Source organism: Fonticula alba (genome assembly GCF_000388065.1).
Source record: "Fonticula alba strain ATCC 38817 unplaced genomic scaffold supercont2.17, whole genome shotgun sequence".
NCBI lineage: Eukaryota > Rotosphaerida > Fonticulaceae > Fonticula > Fonticula alba.
Window position 1 is genome coordinate 308,228 of NW_009242987.1, and position 21,979 is coordinate 330,206.

The following is a 21,979-nucleotide window of genomic DNA, read 5'->3' on the forward strand; positions in this document are numbered from 1 at the left end:
GGGGAGCGACCGCGGTGGCGGTCCATCGACCTGCCCCGGGAGGAGCCGTTCGCGCCGTCGCGCGTGCATTACTCCATCGCCCGGAGCACCGACTCGGGCCTGCGGGGCCTGACCCTGGCGGATCCGCTGTGCACCTGGGACACTGTCATCAACATGTGCCCCAGCCGGCTGCAGGTGGTCTTCCTGGCGGAGGGGCCCATGGTGCAGGACCTGTCCAGGGTGGCATTCATGCATATGGAGATCTCCTTCCCGGGCCCGGTGGCCGGCGATTACGAGCAGTACCGGGCCAAGGTGCGGCACTTTCTGACCGAGCATCGCGGCATTGTCCGGAGGGTGCGTCCTGCCCTGTCCGGTGCTTCTCCCCTCTCAGGGGGGAGGGGCCCTGGGTGTGGCGTGGCCTGGCGCGGGGGGCCGGCGCTTGCCGGAGGCGCCGGGCGCGGCGGCCGGCTCGCAAAGGCCCAGGGGGGGGGGCGCCGGCCCTCGACCGGTGGCGGCGCGGTGGCTGACGCGGCCTTTCCTTCCGGCCGGCGGGTGCGGCCGGCCAGGACTCGCTGGTTGGCGACATCGAGGGGCACGGCATCATCATGATGAGGGTGAAGCGCATGTGGGACGGCCGGTGGCGCGGCACCTCGGCCGGCTTGTACTCCGGCCTGACCGAGGTGCTGGTCACCTGTGCCCAGGGCCCGCTGGAGGGGTCGCCGAAGGTTGTCCTGCTCGGCGGCCGGGCCGGGCCCGTGCCCTGGGGCATCCCCCTGCGGGTGTTCCGCGGGGCACAGCAGCATGACGATGTGGTCATGCCGATGTGCACCGGCATGCAGCTCTCCCGCGACCCGGGGGCCATTGCCGCCCTGAGGGTGGAGCTTCTGGGCAGCTGGCTGCCAGTGGTCAGGTACGAGGCTGTGTCACGCGGGGGCGGGGGTGCGAGCGGGCCGACCATCCTGACCGCCGTGGCGTCTGTCCATCCATCTGTCTGTCTCGACGTGTGCGTCGGGCGGGGGGGAACCGCGCTTCCATCCGCCCCCCGCCCTTTTTTTCCCCGGCGTGTCCTGCCGCAGCGGCGAGCCACCGGGGTGCCATGTGCACGGCCGGCCGGGGGGCGGTGTCCCCTCGCAGGCCGGCCACCCGGCCAGGGACGCGAAGAGGCGTGTGGCGAATGGCTGCTTCCCGCCGAGCCTGGCCCTGAGGCCCGCCCTGTTTGACGCCGTCTTCCCGGATGCCGGCGCATCTCTGGTGGAGGCCCCCTGCAATCTGAGGTACCTCGAGGAGGCGGGGTCCTTCGCGACCGTGGAGTAGTTCCGACGGGGGGCGGGGATGGGCCGCGCACGTGGCGCGGCGTTTGCCCGCCGGGGCGGTGGCTGCCCCCCCTTTGAGTATGTCGAATGCAAGCCGGTCGTTCGGGAATGCGTCGTGTTGTCGCGTGCGCGCTGGCGAGTGCGGGCCTCCGTCAGGCGGGGCTTTTTTCCTTTCGCCAGGGCGAGGAGGATCTCTCTCCCGCGCAACTCCGAGGTTTTTCTTGCCGGTGCAATCAGGGCGGCGGGCGTCGGCGCCCGCCAGTCGGCGCAGGGGCCACTTCCCCCGGGGGTGCGGCCGCAGGCAGGGGAGGGCCGCAGGCCGGGGCCGCCGGCAGCGTGGGCGAAGCTGGCCCCTGGTCGTGCGCGGGGAGGGGACCTGGCGCCGGGCCGAGACGCGGTCCCTCCCGCCGGCGGCCCCGGCACGCTGGGGCTCCCCGCGCCCAGGACGGAGGCAGTCCACGCAGAGGATCCAGACCGCGGGCGGCGCTGGGTGCCCCCCCCCCCCCCTCCCGGTCCGCGGCATCCTGTTGAGGGAGGGCGCCAGGGGGCGCATGCCTGCCCACACGGGCATCTCGAGCCCCGGGTGCGGGGAGCCGCTCGGGCGCGCGGCGGGCGCCCTGGGCCGATGTGCCGGCTCGGCCGACGCGAGGAGCACTGCACCCGCCGGCGCGGTCGGCCGCGCGTCGACATGGCAAGGGTGGGTTCCCTGCCCTGGCATCCTTTTGACTTGCAGCCGGGATCGCCGATGTTGGAGGCGGCCGGGCAGCCGGCGCGGGTGGATTGCCACGGTTCGCGGCCGAGGCCGAGGAGTGTCTTGGAGCCATGGCGGGGGCCGTGGTGCTGCATGCGCCGGGCATGTGCGGCCAGGCGGGGCGTGCACCTGCGCCAGGCGCCCGGGTGGCGAGGCCGCGGCCCAGGCGCTTTCGCCGGCGCTCGATGGGAGGGAGCGGGGCAGCCCCCCCCCCCAGCTCGGGGGAAGTCGGCGCGCCGGTGGCTGCCCTCCGGGGTGATGCGCGTCGTGCGGCGCGACCCCGGCGGACGTGGCCGGGTCCCGACGGCCCGGCCATGCGGAGGTGAAAATGGCGGCCTCTGGCCGGGGCATGCGCATGGCCGAGCCGGCTCTCGTGCCTGGCAGGGCCGGGGGCGACGGGCGATGTGCGGGCCTGGCCCCGGTGGGGATGGTTGACGACGGTGCCCAGGGCGCGGCAGAGCGTGGTCCTTTGGCGGGGGGCCTTGTGTGGATCCCTCGGGCCCGGGCGCGGCGGCGGGGACGGCACACGTTTTTCATCCGCGACGGAGCCCTCAGTGTGGGCACCCAGCGAGGGGGACCATCGCCGGGCGTGGTGTCGGGCCGACCACCCTTGGGGCCTTCGGCGGACGACTCCCCGGAGGTGGGTGCCCTGCTCCCCGTGCCCCTCGATCAGCCGCGCGTCCGGCGGGCACCGGCGCAGGGGCACCATGCCTCTCGGCCCGAGGGGTCCCCGTGGTCGGCGTGCTCGGGCAAGGGGGGGGGGGGGAGGCACGTGCGCGTGTGCGGAGGGCCCGCAGGAGGGGCCAGCTTCGGCGCCGGGCCGCCCGGCCAAGCCCTGGCAGGCTGCCCGCCCCGGCACTGGCTCCCCCGGGGGAGGCCAGCTCCTGTCGGGGCGCGCGTGTGCGCGCCGCAGGGGCCCCGGGCACGGCTGCCGGGCCATCGGTCCGCGTGCCGGGGACACACGCGCCGGGAGCCCGCGGCCGGTCGCGCCCCGCCCGGCGGCCAGTGGCCGTTCCCCGGCCGGATGCGCCGAGTCGAGACCGAGTTCTGCATATGCAGAATCCCCGGGGCGAACATCGGCCTGTGTCTGGAGAGGACGAGGCACCGCCGGGCGGGCGCGCCCCGCCTGTGGGCTAAGTGCCCTCCGCCGGGTGGGCGCGCCCAGGATGCGCAGGGCCGGGCCGAGGGGCGGGATGACAGCCGGACGGAGGGGCGGGCGCGAGAGCGGAAGGGGGGCATGGGTCGGCGGGAGGTGTATCCACGCCCCCCCCCCCCCCCCGGGGGGGGGGAGAGGGACAGCACCGGCATCCTGGTGCCGTGCTCCAGGAAGGGGGGGCCCGAGAGGTTGCCTATCCTCCCGTCCCCCTGGAATCCAGGCTACCCTCGAGCAGGGCTGGCGGTTGCCGGCTCGCGGGCCGGGGCGCCCTCTTCGACCCACGCGGGTGCGTGCCGCCGGGCCGCGGTGTTGTCGGGCGCCGCCTTTGACAGCGCGGTGCCCGGGGGCGATGGGGCCTTCCATTCGGGGCATTTTCTTGTCGGGACCAATGTTGGCAGGCATGGGTGCTCTGGTGAATGGGCTGCATGTGCAATGGCGGCAGCCGCCGGCCGAGAGCGCCACCGGTCCGGCGGCCGTGTGCCGGGCAGTTGGCAATGCCGCGGCCTGGTCCGGCCGGCGGTGTGGACGGCGCGCATGGGCCCGCGAGAATCGGCGCATCCGCGAGGAGGGGGCTGTGCCCGGGCCGGGGCGCCTTGGGCCCGTGTGCCGGCCGGTGCGTGTGCAGTACGGCCCGCTGGCCGGCATGTCCGTGTAATGTCGAGAGTGCTGGCCGATGTGTCCATTTGTGTGGAGGGTGCCGGCCCCTGGTGCGCCCGGCGGCCGGCAGGTGGCTTTAAATGGCGGCATCCCTGCATGCCCTCCCCCCCCGGCCGAAGGGGGGACCACATCCCCGACCTTTGTTGCCTCGCAGGCTCTCTCTCTCTCCCTCTTTGCATTCCCCTCCGAAACGAGCGCACTCACATCCACGAAAGGACACACACACACATACACACGCACAGCGACCAGGCAGCCACCATGACCCCCGACGCCAGCAGGCAGGGCAGCAGGACGCCGGCGGCACCGCCGGCCCTGCTGCTGAGCCTGGGGCCGCTGCTGTTGCTGGCGGCCCTGCTCGGCGGGGGGGCGGCCCCCGCGCGGGGGCAGGCCCCCACGTCGGATGTCTTCCTGCACGCCACCTGGCATGCGGGGTTCAGGCCGGAGTCGTTCGGGCCGGCGGTCACCCTGCCCGGGGCGCCGTCCTACCTGGTGGACAACTACCTGCAGAATGGCAACATGTACGTGCAGAATACCTCGCTGAAGGAGGTGGAGGAGGTCCGCTTCGGCGGGCACTTCACGCGGTATTGGGGCTTCGCCCCGCGGACGACCATCCCGGCCGGGGTGACCCCCCGGTGGATGGGGCTGGCGCTGGCCGGGCACGACCGCCCGGTGGGGGTCCTGCACTCGGACCAGTGGGCCGTGCTCTTCACCGAGAGGGACCAGCGACACTTCCCGGTGAAGCCGGTGAGCCTGCTGGCCGGCCGGGCGGTGGCCGCCAACCGGGTGGACCTGCTGGGGCTGGTGGAGCCGCCGGCCGGGCCGCGGGAGGTCCACCTGTGGGAGCTGACCGAGGCCAGCCTGCTGCGGGTGCCCTTCGGCGTGCCGGTGGCCGGGGGCGAGTCGGCCCACGCGTGCCCCGGGCCCGGCCGGGCATTCTACCTGTCGGTGGGGCAGACCCTGCAGCATGTGAGCCATGCGGGGGTGGCCGGCGGCCCGGCCAGCGTCCAGGCCATCCCCCTGCCGGCGGGTATGGGGGCCATCCGGCAGCTGGCCGTCACGCGGCTGGTGGCCGATGCCGGCCACTGCCCCGGGGCCGGGGATGTGGTGCTCCTGCTGGACAGCGACCAGGTGCATGTGATCCCGTGTGCGGGGGCCGCGGCGCCGGCCGCCGGGCTGCCCTTCACGGCGTCGCTGCCGGCCGCGGCGTCGGCCGCCACCGGGCGCCTGGTCGTCCCGCCGGAGGCCGCGGCCCTGGACCAGGCGTATGGCTTCCTGTACTTCCTGCAGCCGGGCCCGGGCCCGGCCGGGGCGCCGATGCAGCTGTGGCGGGCCGGGGTCCAGGCCGGCGGGCTTGCCTGGCGGCGGCTGGTCCTGCCCCCCGGGCACGCGGCGCCCGGGCACCTGCAGCTGGTTCGCCTGCGGCTGAACCGGGCCCAGGACCAGGTCGGCGAGTGGGCCCTCATGGCCGACAAGGACCTGCTGCTGGAGTCCGAGCGCTTTGGCTGCGACACCGATGGCAGCATCGTGTGTGACGGCCCGGCCGGGGTGACCGGCTCCGCGCGGGGGTGGGCCTGCGCCCCGGGCCGGGTGCTGTCGCCGTTCGTGGCCCCGGGGCAACTGTGCGCCGACTGCGCCGAAGAGCACTACCTCGACCGGCCGGAAGGTGCGCATGGCCCGGCGCGCGGGGCGGGGATGAGGGGGGGCGGGGCGGGGATGAGGGGGGGCGGGGCGGCCGGAGGGGGGCGGGACCGCTCTGCCGTTCATCGGTGCTGGTGTTCTGGCCGGAGGGGCGGGACCGCTCTGCCGTTCAGCGGTGCTGGTGTTCTGGCCGCAGGGGGGCGGGGCCGCTCTGCCGTTCAGCGGTGCTGGTGTTCTGGCCGCAGGGAGGGACCGCTTTGCCGTTCATCGGTGCTGACGCTCTGGCCGGGGGGCACACCTTGGCCGACAGCCGAGCCGCCCTTCTCCGCGCCCGGCCACACGTGCCGGCCCTGCGCCGACAGCATGTGCCAAGTGTGCGATGCCCATGATTGCCTGGTGTGCAAGGGGGCGCTGCTGCTGCAGCCGACCGGCCCGGGCGGCGGCATGGCCTGCGTGGGGGCCTGCTCCGGGGGCTTCACCCGGCAGGGGGGTGTCTGCCTGCCGGCGGCCACGCGCCTGGACGTGGCCCACATGGCGGCCGCCGGGGGGGAGGTCCTGCCGGGGCCGGTGTCGGCGGCCGAGGTGACCGGCATCGGGGCCACCCGGCTCGGGGTGGACCCGGCCACCGGGCTGCCGGTCATCCCGCCGGTGGGCACCGAGCCGCGGAATGTCCTGCTCTTTGCCGGGGCCGGGGCCGACCCGGTGGTCATGCGGCTGGAGGACATCGGCCGGCCGGGGAAGCCGGCCCCGGTGCCGGTGCGGCTCTTCACCGCGACCCCCGGGCCGCAGGTGCTGGCCATGACGGAGCTCGGGCCGATGCTGGACTCGGCCGGCCAGCTGGTCATGGGGATCGTGGTCATGCAGGAGTCCGGCTGGGTGATGGTCACCTGGCTGTCGTGCCAGCCGCCGGCCCCGGGGGAGGGGTGCACCGTGGCCGGGCCCGGGACGCCGGGCTTCTTCACGTCGCACATGCTGCCGCTGGCCCAGCGCCTGGGCGAGCGCCACTTCATGCTGATGGACGACTACCTGATGACGTCGATTATTCAGGCGGACCCGGACGCCCGGACGCTGGACTACAATTGGCACCAGGCGTCGGATGTGCTGCCGGTGCCCGGCGAGTGGGTGGTGCAGGTGCTGGGCAAGAACCATGTCGGGGTCGGGCCCTTGGACTTGGTGGCCCGGGATGACCCGCGGTGGTGGTGGACCGCCGGCGGGGAGGCCCTGCTGCCGGCGGCCAGCTGGCCGGACGACCAGTACCGGGCGGTTCTCCTCCCCCGGGGCCCGGAGGGGGCCCCCGGCCCGGGGCCGGAGCTGGTCCTGGTGGAGGACACCGCGGCCCATGCGTGGGATGTCGTCCGGATGCCGGGGAGCCTGGCGCCGGTGGCCGGCACCCGGACGCACGGCGGGCGGACCGTGCGACAGAGGCTCGGCATGCTGCCGGACCGGCCGCGGCTGGGGGCCGAGGATGCGCCGGACGCGCGGGTCTTCGGGGTCCGGCTGGCCGGCGGGTCGGCCGAGTACCCGAGCGCCCTGGTGCTGCTGTCGCGCAAGTATGTGGCCGTGTCGGTGCTGTGGTGCCGGCCTGGCGGCCGGGCCGCGGCGTGCGTCCTGCTGCCGGCGGTCCGGGCCGACCTGCCGGTGGAGCTCCGACTCCCGAGCACCGGGCCCCTGTGGGCGGAGCCGGTGGTCCACACGCCGGCCGGCCCGTCGGCCCATGCCCCGGGGCTGCTGGTCAGTGTGCTGACCTACGCCAAGACCATGGGGCCGGTGTATGTGCGGCTGCGGGCCACCTGCCCGCCGGGCACCGTCGGCCTGGGGTGCCGGGCGTGCGACGCCGGGTGCGCCGAGTGCTGGGCCCCGGCCGACCCGGCGGCCTGCACGGCCTGCCCGCCGGGGCACTTCCTGGCGGCCGAGGGGGGCACCTGCGCGGGCACCTGCGCGGCCGGCACCATGCCCGGGTCCGGGCCCGACGCCGGGGCATGTGTGCCCTGCCCGCCGGGGACCGCCGGCCCGGGCTGCCAGCCATGCCACCCGACGTGCATGCTGTGCTCGGCCCCGGGGGATCCGGCGGCCTGCACCGGCTGCCCGCCCGGCCGGCTGATGACCCCCGGGGGCGCTTGCATGGAGCTGTGCACCGGCGGCACCATGCCCGGGTTCGGAGCCAGCGAGGGCAGCTGCGTGCCCTGCCCGGCCAGCTGCCTCGCCTAGGCCGGCGACCGGATCGCCCCCGGCGTGCTGCCGGGGCGGAGAGGGCATGTGTGCATAGGCCGCCGCCTGAGACGAGGCCGCGCTGGAGCGAGGGAGAGAGAGAGAGAGAGAGAGCGAGAACCGTGGGTGCCTTTTGGCTGGCTGTGACCGGGGCGCCGCGGGCCGCCGGAAAGGATGCCGATCCAGCGGGCCCGTGCCCCACGCCAGGGGGATATGTGGCCACAGGCGGTAGCATGCTGTGGCCGAGCTCGGCGTGTGGTGGCGGCGTGCGGGGGGCATTTCCCGCGCACACGGTGCGCAGCGGGCACCCCCAGCCAGCCGACGGCCCCCTGCCCGAGAGCGAGAGTGCGCCGCCCGCCGCGCCGGGCCCTGTGGAGTGGCAATAAAACAGGGCGCAAAAAAAGCGGCAGAGAGGAAGTGCATGCCGGCAAGGCGCCGCCCGCGGGCCCGGATCCGGCGCTGCAAGAAAAAGGCACCACGGGCACGCTTCCCGGCTGGGAGGCTGGGAGGGGAGGAGGGGTCACAACCGGGCTGGATGGGTGGTGCGGAGGGGGATCCGAGGCGCGGGGTGCGCACACGGGCGGGGCGCGGCCCTCTCGACGCGCTGGCACGCGTCGGCAGCGTGGCCCAATGTGTCGGGCCGGGGGGGCCCGATCGGGAGTCAGGCGCCGCCAGCGGCGGGTCACATGCGGCCATTGTGGGGCTGGCTTGGGCGGTGCTTGTGGGTGGCTCGCATGCCCGGCGCCTGCGGGGAGCGATACGCCCGGGGGGGGGGGCCGGCCAGGGGCCGGAGCTTGGCCGGTGATTTTTGAGTGGTTTTTGGGCGCCAGGTGTGCGCCGGCCATGGGGCCCGGGGGAAAGGGGAATGTCAACTGCGGTGCTCTTCGCACGGGTTTCCACACAGGGAGGGAGCTCTGTGACAGAGGGGCGAGCACAAGGTGGAACAACCAAAGGAGCAAGCCATCGTGTTTATTTCCTCGGCACAGGTGGCGCATGCACGCATGAGCGAGGGGAGAGGAGCAACCGGGAGGGGACCCGGGCCACGGCCAGGGCGATCTCCCAATGACCTGCCATCCGGAGGGGCACGTTTGTCACGCGCCCGTGGCCGAAGAGAGGGAGGCGGCAGCCGGCTGGAGGGTGACATTGGTCATGATGTGGGGGAAGCACAGCCATCTACCGTCTGGCCGAGGAGCAGGTTTACCCGGACCGCCCAGCGGCCATCCAGGGCCACCCTGCAATGATCCAGGTCCAGGGGGGCATCGGCCGTCGGGCAGAGGCGGCCCCCTGGGGAGGGGAGGCGCAGGGCAAAGGCAAAGGCGGCCCGCTTGGACCGGCCACCGCCGAAGGGGTACTCATGGCAGACGAGGAAATCCTCATGGAGCGAGAGAGCCCGCCGGCCGTGGATCATCAGGCGCTGGGGGTTGATCAGGTTCTCAAAGTCCGGTCCCTGAAGGCAGGGGGGTGAGGAAGGAGGGGCGATCAGGAGAGGGAGCAGAGAGCGGAGAGGGGGCAGAGAGTGGAGAGGTCAGAGAGGTCAGAGGTCAGAGAGGTCAGAGAGGTCAGAGAGGTCAGAGAGGTCAGAGAGGTCAGAGAGCAAAGAGAGCAGAGAGCAAAGATAGCAAAGAGAGCAGAGAGCAGAGAGAGGGAGAGAGAGAGAGAGAGAGAGACAAGGTGGGGCTTCGGTCAGGGACCAGAAACACGGTGTGCTAGCGCGCAGAGGCGCCAGGGGAAAGAGCGGCCGGGCAGCGCGCCACGCACATGATAGGCCTCCGGCTTGCAGGCCTCCCGGAAGACCGTGGCAGTTCCCTTGCGGGGATTGCAGAACACGGTTAGCGGGCCGCCGGCAGGCAGGTTCCGGAAGGGCGAGGCAAGTGACGAGGGAGGGACCGACTCCGGGACATCGAAGCGAAAGACGTCGCCATTCATGAAGGACCGGGCTGCCACATCATCCTCGAAGAGGGGCAGGGGGATCTGAATGAAAAAAATGCGGCGGCGGGGAGTTTCGGGGATCGCGCGCAGAGCAGGGACACCGGCGTGAGTGGAGTGGAAGCAGCAGAGCGCCCCCCTGGCGGCCGGATTCAAAGCCTGCGCGCGGGGAGAAGCCCAGAGGGCGGCACACGGCCAGGCGCCCAAATGGGCCACGGGAAGGAAGAACAGGGACAAAGGGGGGTCACGTACATGGGCCAGGTCCAGGGGCTGGGCTGTCGACTGGGCGAGGTTGACCAGGTACCCGGAACGCGTGGCCGAGTCCACCAGCAGGGCCTCGCCAGGGGTGGTGGTCATTTGAAAGGTGGCGCCCGGGCGGATGCCCCGCTTGAGGATGGTCCCCGTGAGCAGGGCGAGCGGAGCATCCGGCCCCCCGGCGCCCAGCGGGCGGGACCAGTCCACCAGCAAGAGGCAGCCATTGACGATGACGACCAGGAGCCGGTGGCCATGGGCCGCGAGCATGGCACACGACCGGGCCCCGGCCAGCTGGCATGCCCTGGTGCAGGCGGGCGTGATGCCTGCCGGGCGGGGGTCTCCCTGCCACCGGTGCCGAGCGAAGGCGCGGATCTTGGTGGTGGTGCTCGGGTGAATGCCAAGACACTGCATGCAGTGGCTCACCGACGACACCACCGCCATGGTGGAGCCATGCGGGCCTTGGCCCAGGCGGTGGAATGCGAAGTCCACCTGCATGGTGCCCATGTCAATGCGCACCGTGCCGCGGTGAACGGAAAGGCAACCGACCAGGTCCCTGTCGGTGGTCAGCTGGCGACGATCTTTTCGTTAGCGAACAGTGCGCCCGCCTCCCGGAGCAAGGGGTGAAGGGCAAAGCAGATGAAGGCAGCACAGCGAGCGGGCGCGCTTGATGTTCCCTGACCAGGGCCACGAGCCAGTCGCCCGGGGAAGCCACTCGCCCGGGGGGGTAGGCATGGTCATCTGCAGGGGGCCGTGACACACAGGCACACAGGTGGGCCCGGCGGGGATGCGCACACGCCTGGAGCGCACGGCGGAATGGCGCCGGTGCATGCGCCTCGCCCGACATGAACGACGGCGGAGGGGGAGGCCCAGGCGGAGCAGCCGACAGCAGCGCGATGGCAGAGAAGAGAAAGAACAGAGGGCAGGCCGGGGGACGGGGTGCGTATGAGCCGGCCTCGCGGCGCCCTCGGGCGGCGGCGTTTGTAGGCCCCCCGGCGGGACTGCCGGGCGGGCATCCAGCCATGAGCCCCCGGCCTGTGGGCCAGGCACATCCGGAGCTCCCGACATGCTGGGGGCTGGCTGGGGCAGCCACCGCGCGCCAGGGCAGGGCACACACTTGCGGGAGATCGCCCTCCGGAGGGCGGGGGGGAGGCTGTCGACCGGTCTGACGGCCCGAGTGGCCCCCCCCTCAAGCGGCCCGAGTGGCTGGTGGCAGGCGCACTTTGCGGGCCGGGCCGGGCCAACCTGAAGGGGAGGCGCTACGTCCGACCTGTGCAGCCCGTGGCCGAGGCGCGGCCGCGGGAGACCCCCCTTGTTGGGGATCTTCAGCGTGAGCGTCCATCGGCCGGGCATGGGCGCGTGCGTGGGTCGGAAGGCAGGGGCCCGGGTGTTCCCGACCGCCTCCCGGCCGGATGGGGTCTCGGGCGTGAGGACCGATCCAAAGCACGGGCGCCAGCCTCACCCCCGGGGAGAGGTCTCGCGCGTACACCTGGCAGCCCCTTCTTGGAGGCTCAGCGGGGCCGGCGGTGAGGGCTGCCTGAGCGGGGCAAGTTCGCTCGACGCCCCTACCTTTCGTCCCCGGGAGACTCGGAGAGTGTGCGCGGCAGTGTCCGGGCCGGACCGAGGGCGGCTCGCATGCCGATACAACTGTCGCCCCTTGCGCTGCGCGATCTCCCCTGATGGCAAGGTCGCCGGAAGAGAAAAAAAAAAACAAACAAGCCGGCACCGACGTGGCAGGAGCGCGATAGGCGGCCCGGCGAGCCGCGTGCGTTGGCAGTGCGCTGGTCACACGCGCGATCACAGGGCGCGACATGGCGGTGTTCTTCCCTCCACGCCCCGCGCGTGCCAACACCGGAGTCACGCGGCCTCGCGCCAACTGGCCAACTCGTGCCCGGGCTTCGGGATAATAGCCCGCCGATCGGGGGCCTGTTTATGACGCCGCCGCCCGGGCCCGACATGCCGCCGGATGGGGCGTGGCGCGCGAGCCCGTGGGCGGCCCGGCCTCCGCTCCTGCCCCCCGTGGGGGGGGGGGGTTCTAACGCGCCGACGCCCCACCATGCATGCTCGTACGACCGGCGCTGGCGGGGGAAGGTGCCCCCTCGGGCGGGCGGCCACACACACACGAGGCCGGCGCATGGTTGCCTGGCTGCGGGGTCCGGAAGGGGGAGGAGCGGGGGCCGAGACTCGGGGTCCGTCTGTCGGGATGGAGTCGCGAAAGGGTCATCCTCGTGGTCGGTGCCGGGCCGGCGCCACGACACGGCCACATATCCGGGCGGGAGGGGCCTCTCCCCTTACAGATGGAAGGGGCTGTGTGATGCAATGTGCGCGGGCCCCCTTGGGAGTCGGGGCAGGCCCCCTTTTTGTGGGGCGGAGGCCGCTCCTCGGGAGGGCAGAGGGGGGGCCATGATTGTGGACTCCGGCCCGGCTGGATTCCGCTTCCCGGGCCTGACTCGATGATGGCATGCACTTGCGATGCTATGTGGCCCGAGAGATATGAAGGGTCATAGGACCGGGCGTGACCTGGCCGGGCTTTGTTGCTTGCGAAGTCCACGGGGAGATCGGGCGGCGGGTGGCGCGCCGTGTGGGCCAAGGGCATCCGCTCGCCGCCAGGGAGGGGCCGGGGCGGGGGGACACCGGCGGCGCACCCGGCCCGCTCGGGGCGCACGCCGCAGGGAAGTGGCATGTGCCCCCGGGTGGGCGCGTGCGCGTGGCGCCCCTCGGTGCTTTTCCCCGCCAGCCCGTGTGGCGCCCGGCCAGGGCTATTTAAGGGCGCGCGGCCGGGGATGTTGTCCGGACAGCCGCCCCACCTTGGGAAGCAACAAAAACACCCGCGTCTTCCCCCATAATCAAGCAGTACACTACTCTCTCTCTCTCTCTCTCGCCCGCGCCCCCGCACACCCCGCCTCCGACGCCGCCGCCGCCGCCGCGCCCGCTGCCTGCCACACGCGCCCTGCTGTGCAGCACCGACCCCGAGCATATACCACCGCCTGGACATGGCGGTCGGCAGTGCCCTCGGCCTGGTGGCCGGCCTGCTGGCATGGATGCTGACCATGCCGGTGGAGCTGGCCCGCGGCCAGATGCCCCCGCCCTCGGGGCTGCCGAACATCTACCTCCACCGGTCCATGGGGTCCCTCATGCGGGGCACGGGCCGGGTGGATGTGGTCACCGCGCCGGGGCAGGCCTCGGTGACGTTCAAGCTGAATGGCCCGACAACGATGGAGATCTACGACCAGCGGGACGCGCTGGACATCCTGCCGGACTACCGGGTCGGGTCCTTCTTCGGGCCGGTGCCGCGAGAGACGCTGGAGTGCCCGCGAAGTGGCGTCGACCCGGCCAGCACCAGCATCATGGCTTTGCCGGTGACCGGGAGCCCGACCCCGGCCCTGGTGCAGCATACCGACCAGTGGGTGGCGCTGTTTGAGTCGCCGATGGAACACCCGCTGCCGGGGCCGGCCACGCAACTGCTGCGCGGCCTGGCCGCGGCCGTGGACGATGTGGACCTGGTCGGGGTGACGGACATCCCGGGCCAGTCGCGGCAGGGGGAGCTGTTCCTCGGCCGGCTGACGTCGGCCGGGCTGGCCGTGCGGCCGGTCGGCATGACGGTGGCCCTGCCGGTGCTCACGGCCACCGGGACCCGGCGGCACTTCTACGTGGCCGAGTCGGACGCCCTGCACAGCATCGCCCTGCAGGAGGACGGCACGGCCGTGGTGGATACCATGCTGCTGTCGGACACCGTCATCAGCATGGTGACCACGCGGCTGGTGTCGACGGTGGCCCAGTGCCCGGACCATGCGGACGTGGTGCTGGCCACGGCCGACGGCCGGCTGAGGGTCTTCCCCTGCCACGGGGGCAGCCAGCCCGGGCCCGAGCTCGAGGGCGAGGTGCCGGAGTGGCAGCTCTGGGTGCAGGACAGCCTGGTGGCCGTGGGGCCGGCCTCGCTGGACCAACTGTCCGGGTTCTTCCTCTACCAGTCCCCCGGGCAGGATGGCTTCGACCGGCCATACGTTTGGCGGGTGAGCGTCAGCCCGGATGGGGGGGACCTGCTCTGGCAGTGGATGGTCATCAGCGGCGGCACCGAGGTGAGACGGAATGCGCTGGGCAAGTTCCGGACATCGGAGACCGGGCTCTCGGACTGGCTGATGGTGAGCTACAACCAGGTGTACTTCGACTCGGCCACCTTTCAGTGCTCCACCGATGAGAGCATCATTTGCGACGGGCCGAGCTACACCGACACATTCGGGGCCTTCGACTGCATCGAGGGCCATGGCGTGTCGTACTTTGCCCGGCCCGACCAGATATGCGGTGGCTGTGGCCCTCGCTGGTATTTGGACCGTCCGCCAGGTGCGCGCTGTCCCCCGGGGGGGGGGGGGAGCTGCTGGACGTGTGTGTGTGTGTGTGCCCGGCTCGGCGTGGGTCTGGCGGCTGAGGGATGCTAACGAGCGAGACACGGTGTGGCGCGTCGTCGACGGGCCGACCCCGGGGGCCGGCTCGGGCGCCGGGGCGGGGGTGCTGCACGAAAAAACACACATACGGAAAAAAAAAACCAGGCGAGCCGCCATTCAGCCAGCCCGAGCACGAGTGCAAGCGCTGCGACGAGGACAGCTGCTGGACCTGCAATCGCCAGGGCTGCCTGGTGTGCGATAGTACACGGATTCCGGAGTACAGCGGCCCCGGCGGCCGGGTGGTCTGCCGGCAGGGCGGCTGCTCGCCGGGGTTCCACCTGGTGGCCGGGGTGTGCCAGGCCGAAGGGCCGGCCCTGCCGGTCATGCGCATCAGCCCGCCGGAGGTGGAGACCCTGCCCGGGCTGGACCCGGGCATCCCGGTGACGGCGCTGGCGGCCACGCGGCTGACCGTGGACCCGGTGTCCGGGGGGCCGGTGGTACCGGCGGTCGGAGGCACCGGGACCGACCCGGGCATGGTGCTCCTGCTGCAGGCCGGGCCCCAGGCCCGGGCATGGCTCATGCCCAATGGGGCCATCGGCCAGCCGGGCAAGGCCCCGCTGCAGCCGGTGGCCCTCCTGAGCGGCCCGCTGCCGGCGGATGTGGTGGCCGTGGCCGAGGTCGGGCCCTTCCTGGAGGATGGCGGCCAGCTGCTGCTGGGGCTGGCGCTGTGCGACCGCCAGGGCACCGTGTATGAGGCGTGGCTGGAGTGCACGTCCGGGCAGGCGGACGGGTCGGCGCCATGTGCGGCCGCCGGCGGCCCGGCCGTCCTGACGCCCCTGCTGCAGGGCACCGGCTGTGTGGACCTCCAGGTCCAGGCGACCACCGGCCGGCATGTGGTCATGCTGTCGGACCAGGCCCAGGGGGCGGCCCTGCTGGAGGCCGATCCGGCCGGCCGGCGGCTGCTGGCCACCCGGGTGCCGATGGATGGCATGGTGGTGCTGCCGGGGCCCGGGGGCCCGGATGGCCGCGTGGCCGACCCGGCCGTGGGCGACTGGCTGGTGGGCACCAGCGCCGGGGACCTGCCCTCGGCCATGCCCACGCGCTTGCCGGTGTGGGATTCCCGGTGGAGCTACCTGGTGGGCCGGTTCATTCGGGGCGTTGCCACCTGGCCGGATGTGCTGGTGCCGGTGGTCCTGCCGGCCGGCGGGGGCTTCCCGCTGGAGCTGGTGTTCGTGTCCACGAAGGAGGACCAGTGGCGGGTGGTTCGCGCGCCGGGCGAAATGCAGCCCACCGGCGCGACCATGTGGCTGGCATCCAGCATGCAGGTTTTGATGGAGACCCTGCCCCTGCCGGTGCCGCAGCTGCCGGTCAGCACGCTGAATGTCCGGGCCCAGGGGCTGCACATCCCCGGGTCGGCCACATACCCGAGTGCCTTGCTGCTGCAGGCGCACACCATGCTCGGGGTGTCGCTGCTCCGGTGCCCGGGCGACCGGGTCCTGTGCAGCTTCCTGCCGGCCGTGGTGCTGGAGCTGCCGGCGGCATTCCAGGTGCCCTCCGACAAGCGGCTTTGGCAGGTGGCCATCCCGCGGGCAGGTGGCCCGGCTCCCGGGCCCGGGGCCGAGGGCACCGTGCCGGTCGTCTCGCTGCTGGGCTTTTCCGAGGCCACCGGGCCGGTGCATGTGCGCCTGGGGGCCGACTGCCCGGCCGGCACCTTCGGGCCGGCCTGCGAGCCATGCCACCCGGACTGCCAGCAGGCGTGCACCGGCCCCGGGCCCGGGGATTGCGTCTGCGCCTTCTGGCTGCCGGAGGACCCGGCCGTGTGTCTGGCGGCCTGCCCGGCCGGGACCTACAGCGACTGGGGCGCCTGCCGGGGCTGCCATGCGTCGTGCGCCGAGTGCACCGGGCCCGAGGCCGGGGCGTGCACCGCATGCGCGCCGGGGCTCGTGCTGGAGGATGGCCACTGTGTGGTGGCCTGTGGGGCCGGGGAGTATGCGTGTGCCTCCGCGTGCCTGCCCTGCCCGGGAGAGTGCGCCAGCTGCGAGGCGGCCAGCGGCAGCGGCCCGGGCTGCGAGGCCGTGTGCACCGGCTGCAAGCCGGGCTTTGTCCTGGTGGGCGACGAGTGTGTGGCGGAGGTCTGCCCGGTGGGGGAGTTCCTGCCGCCGGGCTCGGACACGTGCGCCCAGTGCCACTGCACCTGCCGGGCATGCGCCGGCGGCGCCGAGCCCGACAAGTGCACCTCCTGTCCGAAGGGCTTCCACCTGTCGGAGGAGGGCCGGTGCCGGGTGTCCTGCCTGCCGGGGGGCCTGTGCCCCGGCCGCGTGGCCGAGGTGCTGCTGGTGCATCTACTTTGCTGGGCTCGGAAGTTCGGCGGCGGCCACTGAGAGTCTGCCTTCCACATCAGACAGGGGAATATACCCGAGATGTCGCATACGGCGAGGTTGTGTGTGTGGGGGGGGGGGGGCCTCTTGCTGCTGTGTCGTGCGCGTGTGGAGTCCCCGGCGGGGGGAGGCTGGCGCCGGGGTGCGTGGGCGGGAGGGGCACCGGTATGCCGGTGGTGAGTGGCGATTTGCGGATGGCAGGAGCCGGCACCGGAGAAGCCCCCCCGGGCGGGCGGGGCGGTCTCTTTCCGCCTCCTGCTTGGGGGCGAAGGCGTAGCATGGTGGGACAACGCGCGCGCGCATGACACTCCATGCGTGGCCGGCGTGGCCCCGGGGCAGGGGTGTCCAACGTGCCGGGGCATGACCCTTGTCCGGGCGGGGGGGGGGGAGGGGAAAGAGGGAAGGAGGGAGCCGGGGCGCGCAGCTGGTCCGGAAAAATCGCCCGGGGACCGCAACCCGGCGAAGCGGTGTGCCTGGGAGGTTGTTTTTACGCGCGGCGCGCGGCGTACTCGGCCGGCGGCTCTTTCGGCTGGGCGTAATGTGGCCAATAAAAAAGAAGCATTTCCAGCCGACCCGGCTGCATGCCTGGGCACCCGCGCCCGGCGGGGGAGAGCTCTGGGGGCGGCCATCCGTTGGCACTTTCTCCGTGCTGCGTGTGAGGGAGGCCGCCGGGGGGGGGGCTGAGATCGGCCGGGGGCGGGGGACACTCGCCCTGGGGGTGCTTTTCAGCGGGGCTTCTGCGGCGTGTGCGCATGGACGCCCTCTTCATGCTCCTCCACCCTTCCCTCTTCTCTTCCACCCGCTTGTTGGTTCTTTTTGTCTCTCTCTTCCCTTCCACCCGCTTGTCGGTTCGGTTTGTCTCTCTCTTCTTTCACTCGCTCTTTGCCTCGCCCTCTGTGGCGGCGCCAGCACCCCCTCCCTTGTGTGACCCTGCCACCGGCCGAGCGCCTGTCTCCTGCGACTGATCTCGGCCTTGTACACGGGCCCTGGTCGGGGAGAGGGGGGGAAGGCACCGGGCGCGTGCGTGTGTGTGTGCGCATGTATGTACGAACCTACATCCACCCATACATATGTGTGCTTGCCCACCCGGAGCGGTGCCGGGCCCGCGCGTCGGGCATGCCCGCGGTGCCGGCGCCCAGGCCGGCGGAAAGCAATGCACCGAGGGAGGTGGCAGCCACAGGGGGGACACCCTTTGGGGGACATGGGCGCGTTGCGACAATCAACAGCGCGCCGCGACGGTCGGTGCGGCTCGGTGCGGGCTTTGGGCTCTTGTGGCGAGGTGGCCCAGTGCCGGCGCCACGCGGCACCCCGGCCGCAGGAAGAGGACATGTGTATGCATGTGGTCCGGGGGCTGGATGCGGCCGTGGCGGGAGCAGTGCGAGCAATCGGGACAGCCGCTGAGGCCGAGGCGAGAGGCCCGACAGCCGTCGGCCCGGTGCCTTCCGGCATCCACCCGGGTCAAGGCCACTTGGGCAAAAGGCCCGGGGCCTCGGTGTGAGGAGCGCCGCATGGCGCCTCTGCCTGGGGAACCAATGTCGTGTGGCATGCTGGATGGCGGGCTTCAGCTTGTGCGTACCCCATGGCGGGGCCTTGTGCACCATGGGGCGACGGCCAGCGGCGCCCTTGCGCATCTGTCGTCCATGGCGATGGCCGGCTGGTCTGCTCAGCAGGCCCGGCCGCGCGCGCATGCCCCCCCCCCCCCCCCCTTACGCGACATCAGCCCCATGGGCCACGTCCAACATGTCCTCTTCCTTTCATCTCCCAAGGGGACAGGGCCCGGCTCGTGTTGATGCCCAGGGCCTGGACTGCTGTCCTGCTCGCCGGAGCGAGTGATCTACCTCCGGGACGGGGGCCGTTCCTGGCGGTGGGCCTACTCGGGCGTGCCTCGACCATGGCGCACGTCGAAGCGGGCCGGACCCTCGAGTCCCAGGTGTCCCATGGGCAGGGTGCTGGGGCCGGGCCGATCGCCGTGTCTGCCTGGGCCGGTCGGGGATGCGCCGGCCCGGTCGCCCGGCCATTGGCCCGACCTCTGAGCGCAGGCCGGCTCTCGTGCGATTCGACCTGGCGAGCACCTTGCACGGCGCCTCCCCCGCCTTGGGGCACCAGCATGTCGGTTGGGGCGGGGAGAATCTCGTAAAAAAGGGGGCTTGTGCGACCGGGGGCCCCTCCAACGGGGTGGAGCCCAGTCGCACCGGCGCATGGGGGCAGGTCGTGCGCCATGGCCATGCTCTGGCCCCGGCCGGCGGGCCATGCTCCGGCGCGCTTGATTCCAGGGCGGCAGCCCGGCCGGCCGCGCGCCATGACCGCCAGGGGATATGGCTCGGCGGGGGCCGACTTGGCGAGGTGCCCGCCACGGGAGGAGGTGCATGGGGCATCCGGATGTGCGTGTGCGTGTGTTTCGTCGAGCATGCGTGCGCCAGGATGGCGGTGAGGGCTTGTGCCACAAGTGGCCCCGGGCGGCGGGGGAGCCCCCGCGGATGGGGCTATGGTTATGTGAGGACGACTGCGTGAGCCGGCCCGGCCTGGGAGGTCGGCGAGTGTGCGCGGCCCACTGTCGACGCGTGGGCTGTCGGGCGCGTGTGCACCCCCCACAGCAGGGCATGTGGCGCGGGATTGCCGGGGCTGCCGTCCGGGCGGAGGCCCGTGTGCAGCCGGGCGGACCGCTCGGTCTTGTGGTGCGCATCGTGGCCGGGGATGGCCGCGGGGCCGAGGCGGGCGGCGGGTCCATCCGTGACGTCGGCGGCACGCCCTGGCACCTCCGCCGGGGGGTCGCCGCGTCGACAGTGGGATCATGTCCCTTCGCATGGGTGGCACTGGCGGAGAGACGGTGGCGGGGCAATGCCACGGGCACGGACTGGCCTGGACCGCCAGCAGGTCCGCCCCTTCCGGCCTTGGAGACAGCCAGCGGGGCCTGGCGGGTGTTGTGGAGTCGCGGCGGGGATTGGTTTGCGCCTGCGGGCTGGCTTGGGCGTGTGCCGCGTGTTGGTCCCGGTGCAGCAGGTCCCCCCGGGGGCGTGCTGCCTGGCTTGGCTGCGCGCGAGTTGGCGCCCGGCGTGGGGGCTCGGCGGTGCTTGTGCGCCTGCTGCCCCGGGCCGCCCTGACCCCGTGGCGAAGACTCGCCCCCGGAAGCGGGTCTTTGTTGGGGCGATGAGCATGGCCCAAGCACCAGGCGCCCGAGAAGGAGGCACCCTGGGGGCGGGGCCGGTCCGGCACGGGGCGAGGCCTGCTGGCCCGGTCGCACAATCCGTCTGTGCACTTCGGTGTGCACTTCGGTGTGCACTTCGGTGTGCACTTCGGTGTGCACTTCGGTGTGCACTTCGGTGTGCGCTCGGGTGCCGCCGCCGGTGGCGGCCCCGGGGGTGTCGCGCGGATGGCTTTGGGGCCCGGCGATCACCGGCCAGCATGTGTGCTGCGGCCCTTTGGCGCCATGATCGCCGGGCGGGTGGGCCGATGAGGGCGCGCTGGCGGGCGGCTCTGTTGTTCGCACCTGGGCGTCATGTTCGCGCGTGTGTTGTCCCGCTGTCTCTCTCCCTCTCTCTCCCTCTCTCTCCCTCTCTCTCCCTCCCTCCCTCCTTCCCTGTCTCTCTCGACAGCGGGAGCAGTTTGCTCATCCGGTCGATGATGGGTGCGCGCTAGGGGCGGTTGCCATGTGGGCCTGGCAGTGGCCACCGGATTCGAGTGCCATGCGAGCAGGATGCCGGGTGCCCCATGGCAGCGGCCACCGTGGGTGGGGTCATTTTGCCCCCGACAGCCGCGGGCGTTGGCCGTCTTGCAGTGCCCTGTCGCGCGCCATGGGGCCTGGCACGCCTCGGGAGCCTGGGTGTCGGCGTCAGCCGGCCCGGAACCCCCGGGCCCGGGCCGACGCGTGTGCCGTGCCTCGGGGCGCCACTTGGCACCGGCCGGCCATCCCGGGGGCGTGGTGCGCTTTCTCCCTCGCCCTCGCGTGCCTGCGCCCTGGGGCTGTCCTCCGCCTGGGCTGTGGGTTTGCGTCTTCATGTGAAGCGCGCCGGCATGCGGGCCCCCCCTCCCGGGCGCATCGCCGCCGTAGCCCCGGTCGCGTGGACCGCGCCCCGCCACTGCTCTTGCCTGTCGGCCATGCCCATGGTTTCTCCGGCGCCTCTGTCGGTGTGTCTGCCGCGCGCGCACGCGCGCATGTGCCTGCGGGCCCCCTTGCCTGCCGGCCGGGCTGGCCCGGGCCGTGGGACCGGGCTTTCGCTGCGGCGGTGCCTCCCCGGCCGGCCGCCTGACCCGGGTCCCTGGCCGGGGCGAACACACCTCGGGGCCGAGGTCGCGCGGCTGCACCGGGCCCCCCCGTCCATGACATGCATGTGGGTCCGCGCCCGGCGCATGCCCGGGGGGGGATGGGCCTCCCAGGCGGGGGAGGGCGAGACGGCCTGGGCATCGACTCCCGGCGTGCTTGGGGCTGGGTCGGCGCTCGGCCGCAACATCCGGCGGTTCGTGTGCCTCTCCTCGCGCCGGTCGGCTGCTCTCGGCCTCTTTGTCGGTTTGTCCGTGTGGGTGTCTACGCGTCGGCATGTGCCGGCGTGGGAGCGGTCGGCGCCTGGCGGGCGTCGGCACAGCCGGCCGGCCTGCCCTGCCATGCTCGGCTCCGCACGGCAGCCTCTTGCGCTGGGGAGCGCCCGGCCACATGGCTGTGAGGGGGGACCCTTCTCCTGGGGCTTGGGCCCGGCCGGGAGCGCGTCGGCGTCACATCAGCCGAGGGCCGAGCCCTGCGTGTGTCGCCGGCCATGCCGGTCCCAGGGGGACCTTCCCTGGCCGGGAAAAGGGGCCAGGTCATGTGCCAGTAGATGCCGAGGAGGCAGCCACCGCCGCGCCTGGCGAGGCGGTGGCCCGGCGTGAGCCGGGGGAGCAGAGGCTAGGGGGGGGGGGGGGCTGCGGCGGCTTTCGGTGCACTCGCCAGGGTCCTTGCACATGCCGGTGGTCTTCGGGCGGTGTCGGGCGTGCGCCGTCGCCGAGGTGGCAGCTTCTGGGGTCGGAGGTGCAGCACCGGCTGCCTGCGGACAGGGCCGCGCCATGGACAACATAGGCCAGAGGGAGGGCGGGCCGAGGAGAGCACTGGGCGCTGCAGGGGCACACAAGTGGCACATTTTTGGTGGGGGCATCGGTGTGTGCCGAGAGCCGGACATTCTGGCCCCCGGGCGCGGGCGGATGAATGGACACACATACACACACACGGAGGGGGCAGGCCGCGTGTGCGTGCGTGCGCCCGCCGGAGGAGTGCCCTGCTCGGCGTTGGCACCGTAGCCCGCGCTTTGACCAGTCAGGCCAGCCGCTCGGGCGCGCCGCCCCGGGCCCGCGCATTGCCATCGGCCTGTCCC

At 72.9% G+C, this 21,979-nt stretch overlaps 6 protein-coding genes across 6 annotated transcripts; 5 read left to right on the plus strand and 1 right to left on the minus strand.

Moving 5' to 3' along the window:
* Window positions 1–153: 153 nt before the first annotated feature.
* On the plus strand, window positions 154–1,293 carry H696_06070 (hypothetical protein; the record flags this gene model as incomplete). Its single annotated transcript, XM_009499837.1, has 3 exons — window positions 154–333; window positions 546–889; window positions 1,056–1,293. 3 exons carry the CDS (start codon window positions 154–156, stop codon window positions 1,291–1,293), a joined length of 762 nt encoding a protein of 253 aa, XP_009498112.1.
* A 2,306-nt stretch (window positions 1,294–3,599) lies between these two features.
* Window positions 3,600–8,108, plus strand: H696_06071 (hypothetical protein; the record flags this gene model as incomplete). The annotated part of the gene is made up of 3 exons (XM_009499838.1): window positions 3,600–3,844; window positions 4,099–5,519; window positions 5,805–8,108. 3 exons carry the CDS (start codon window positions 3,600–3,602, stop codon window positions 7,700–7,702), a joined length of 3,564 nt encoding a protein of 1,187 aa, XP_009498113.1. The 3' UTR covers window positions 7,703–8,108.
* A 741-nt stretch (window positions 8,109–8,849) lies between these two features.
* H696_06072 (hypothetical protein) lies at window positions 8,850–10,387 on the minus strand (the record flags this gene model as incomplete). Its single annotated transcript, XM_009499839.1, has 3 exons — window positions 8,850–9,149; window positions 9,461–9,673; window positions 9,881–10,387. 3 exons carry the CDS (start codon window positions 10,385–10,387, stop codon window positions 8,850–8,852), a joined length of 1,020 nt encoding a protein of 339 aa, XP_009498114.1.
* A 2,486-nt stretch (window positions 10,388–12,873) lies between these two features.
* H696_06073 (hypothetical protein) lies at window positions 12,874–16,692 on the plus strand (the record flags this gene model as incomplete). The annotated part of the gene is made up of 2 exons (XM_009499840.1): window positions 12,874–14,221; window positions 14,428–16,692. The coding sequence occupies 2 exons, from the start codon at window positions 12,874–12,876 to the stop codon at window positions 16,641–16,643; spliced, it is 3,564 nt and encodes a 1,187-aa protein (XP_009498115.1). The 3' UTR covers window positions 16,644–16,692.
* Window positions 16,693–19,240: 2,548 nt separating this feature from the next.
* Window positions 19,241–20,094, plus strand: H696_06074 (hypothetical protein; the record flags this gene model as incomplete). The annotated part of the gene is made up of 2 exons (XM_009499841.1): window positions 19,241–19,433; window positions 19,862–20,094. The coding sequence occupies 2 exons, from the start codon at window positions 19,241–19,243 to the stop codon at window positions 20,092–20,094; spliced, it is 426 nt and encodes a 141-aa protein (XP_009498116.1).
* A 95-nt stretch (window positions 20,095–20,189) lies between these two features.
* Window positions 20,190–21,517, plus strand: H696_06075 (hypothetical protein). Its single transcript, XM_009499842.1, has one exon. The coding sequence runs from the start codon at window positions 20,349–20,351 to the stop codon at window positions 21,498–21,500; it is 1,152 nt and encodes a 383-aa protein (XP_009498117.1). The 5' UTR covers window positions 20,190–20,348; the 3' UTR covers window positions 21,501–21,517.
* Window positions 21,518–21,979: the final 462 nt, after the last annotated feature.

Coding starts and splice junctions, on each gene's coding strand:
- H696_06075 (XM_009499842.1), top strand. CDS start 20,349: ATGGCAGCGGCCACCGTGGGTGGGGTCATTTTGCCCCCGACAGCCGCG.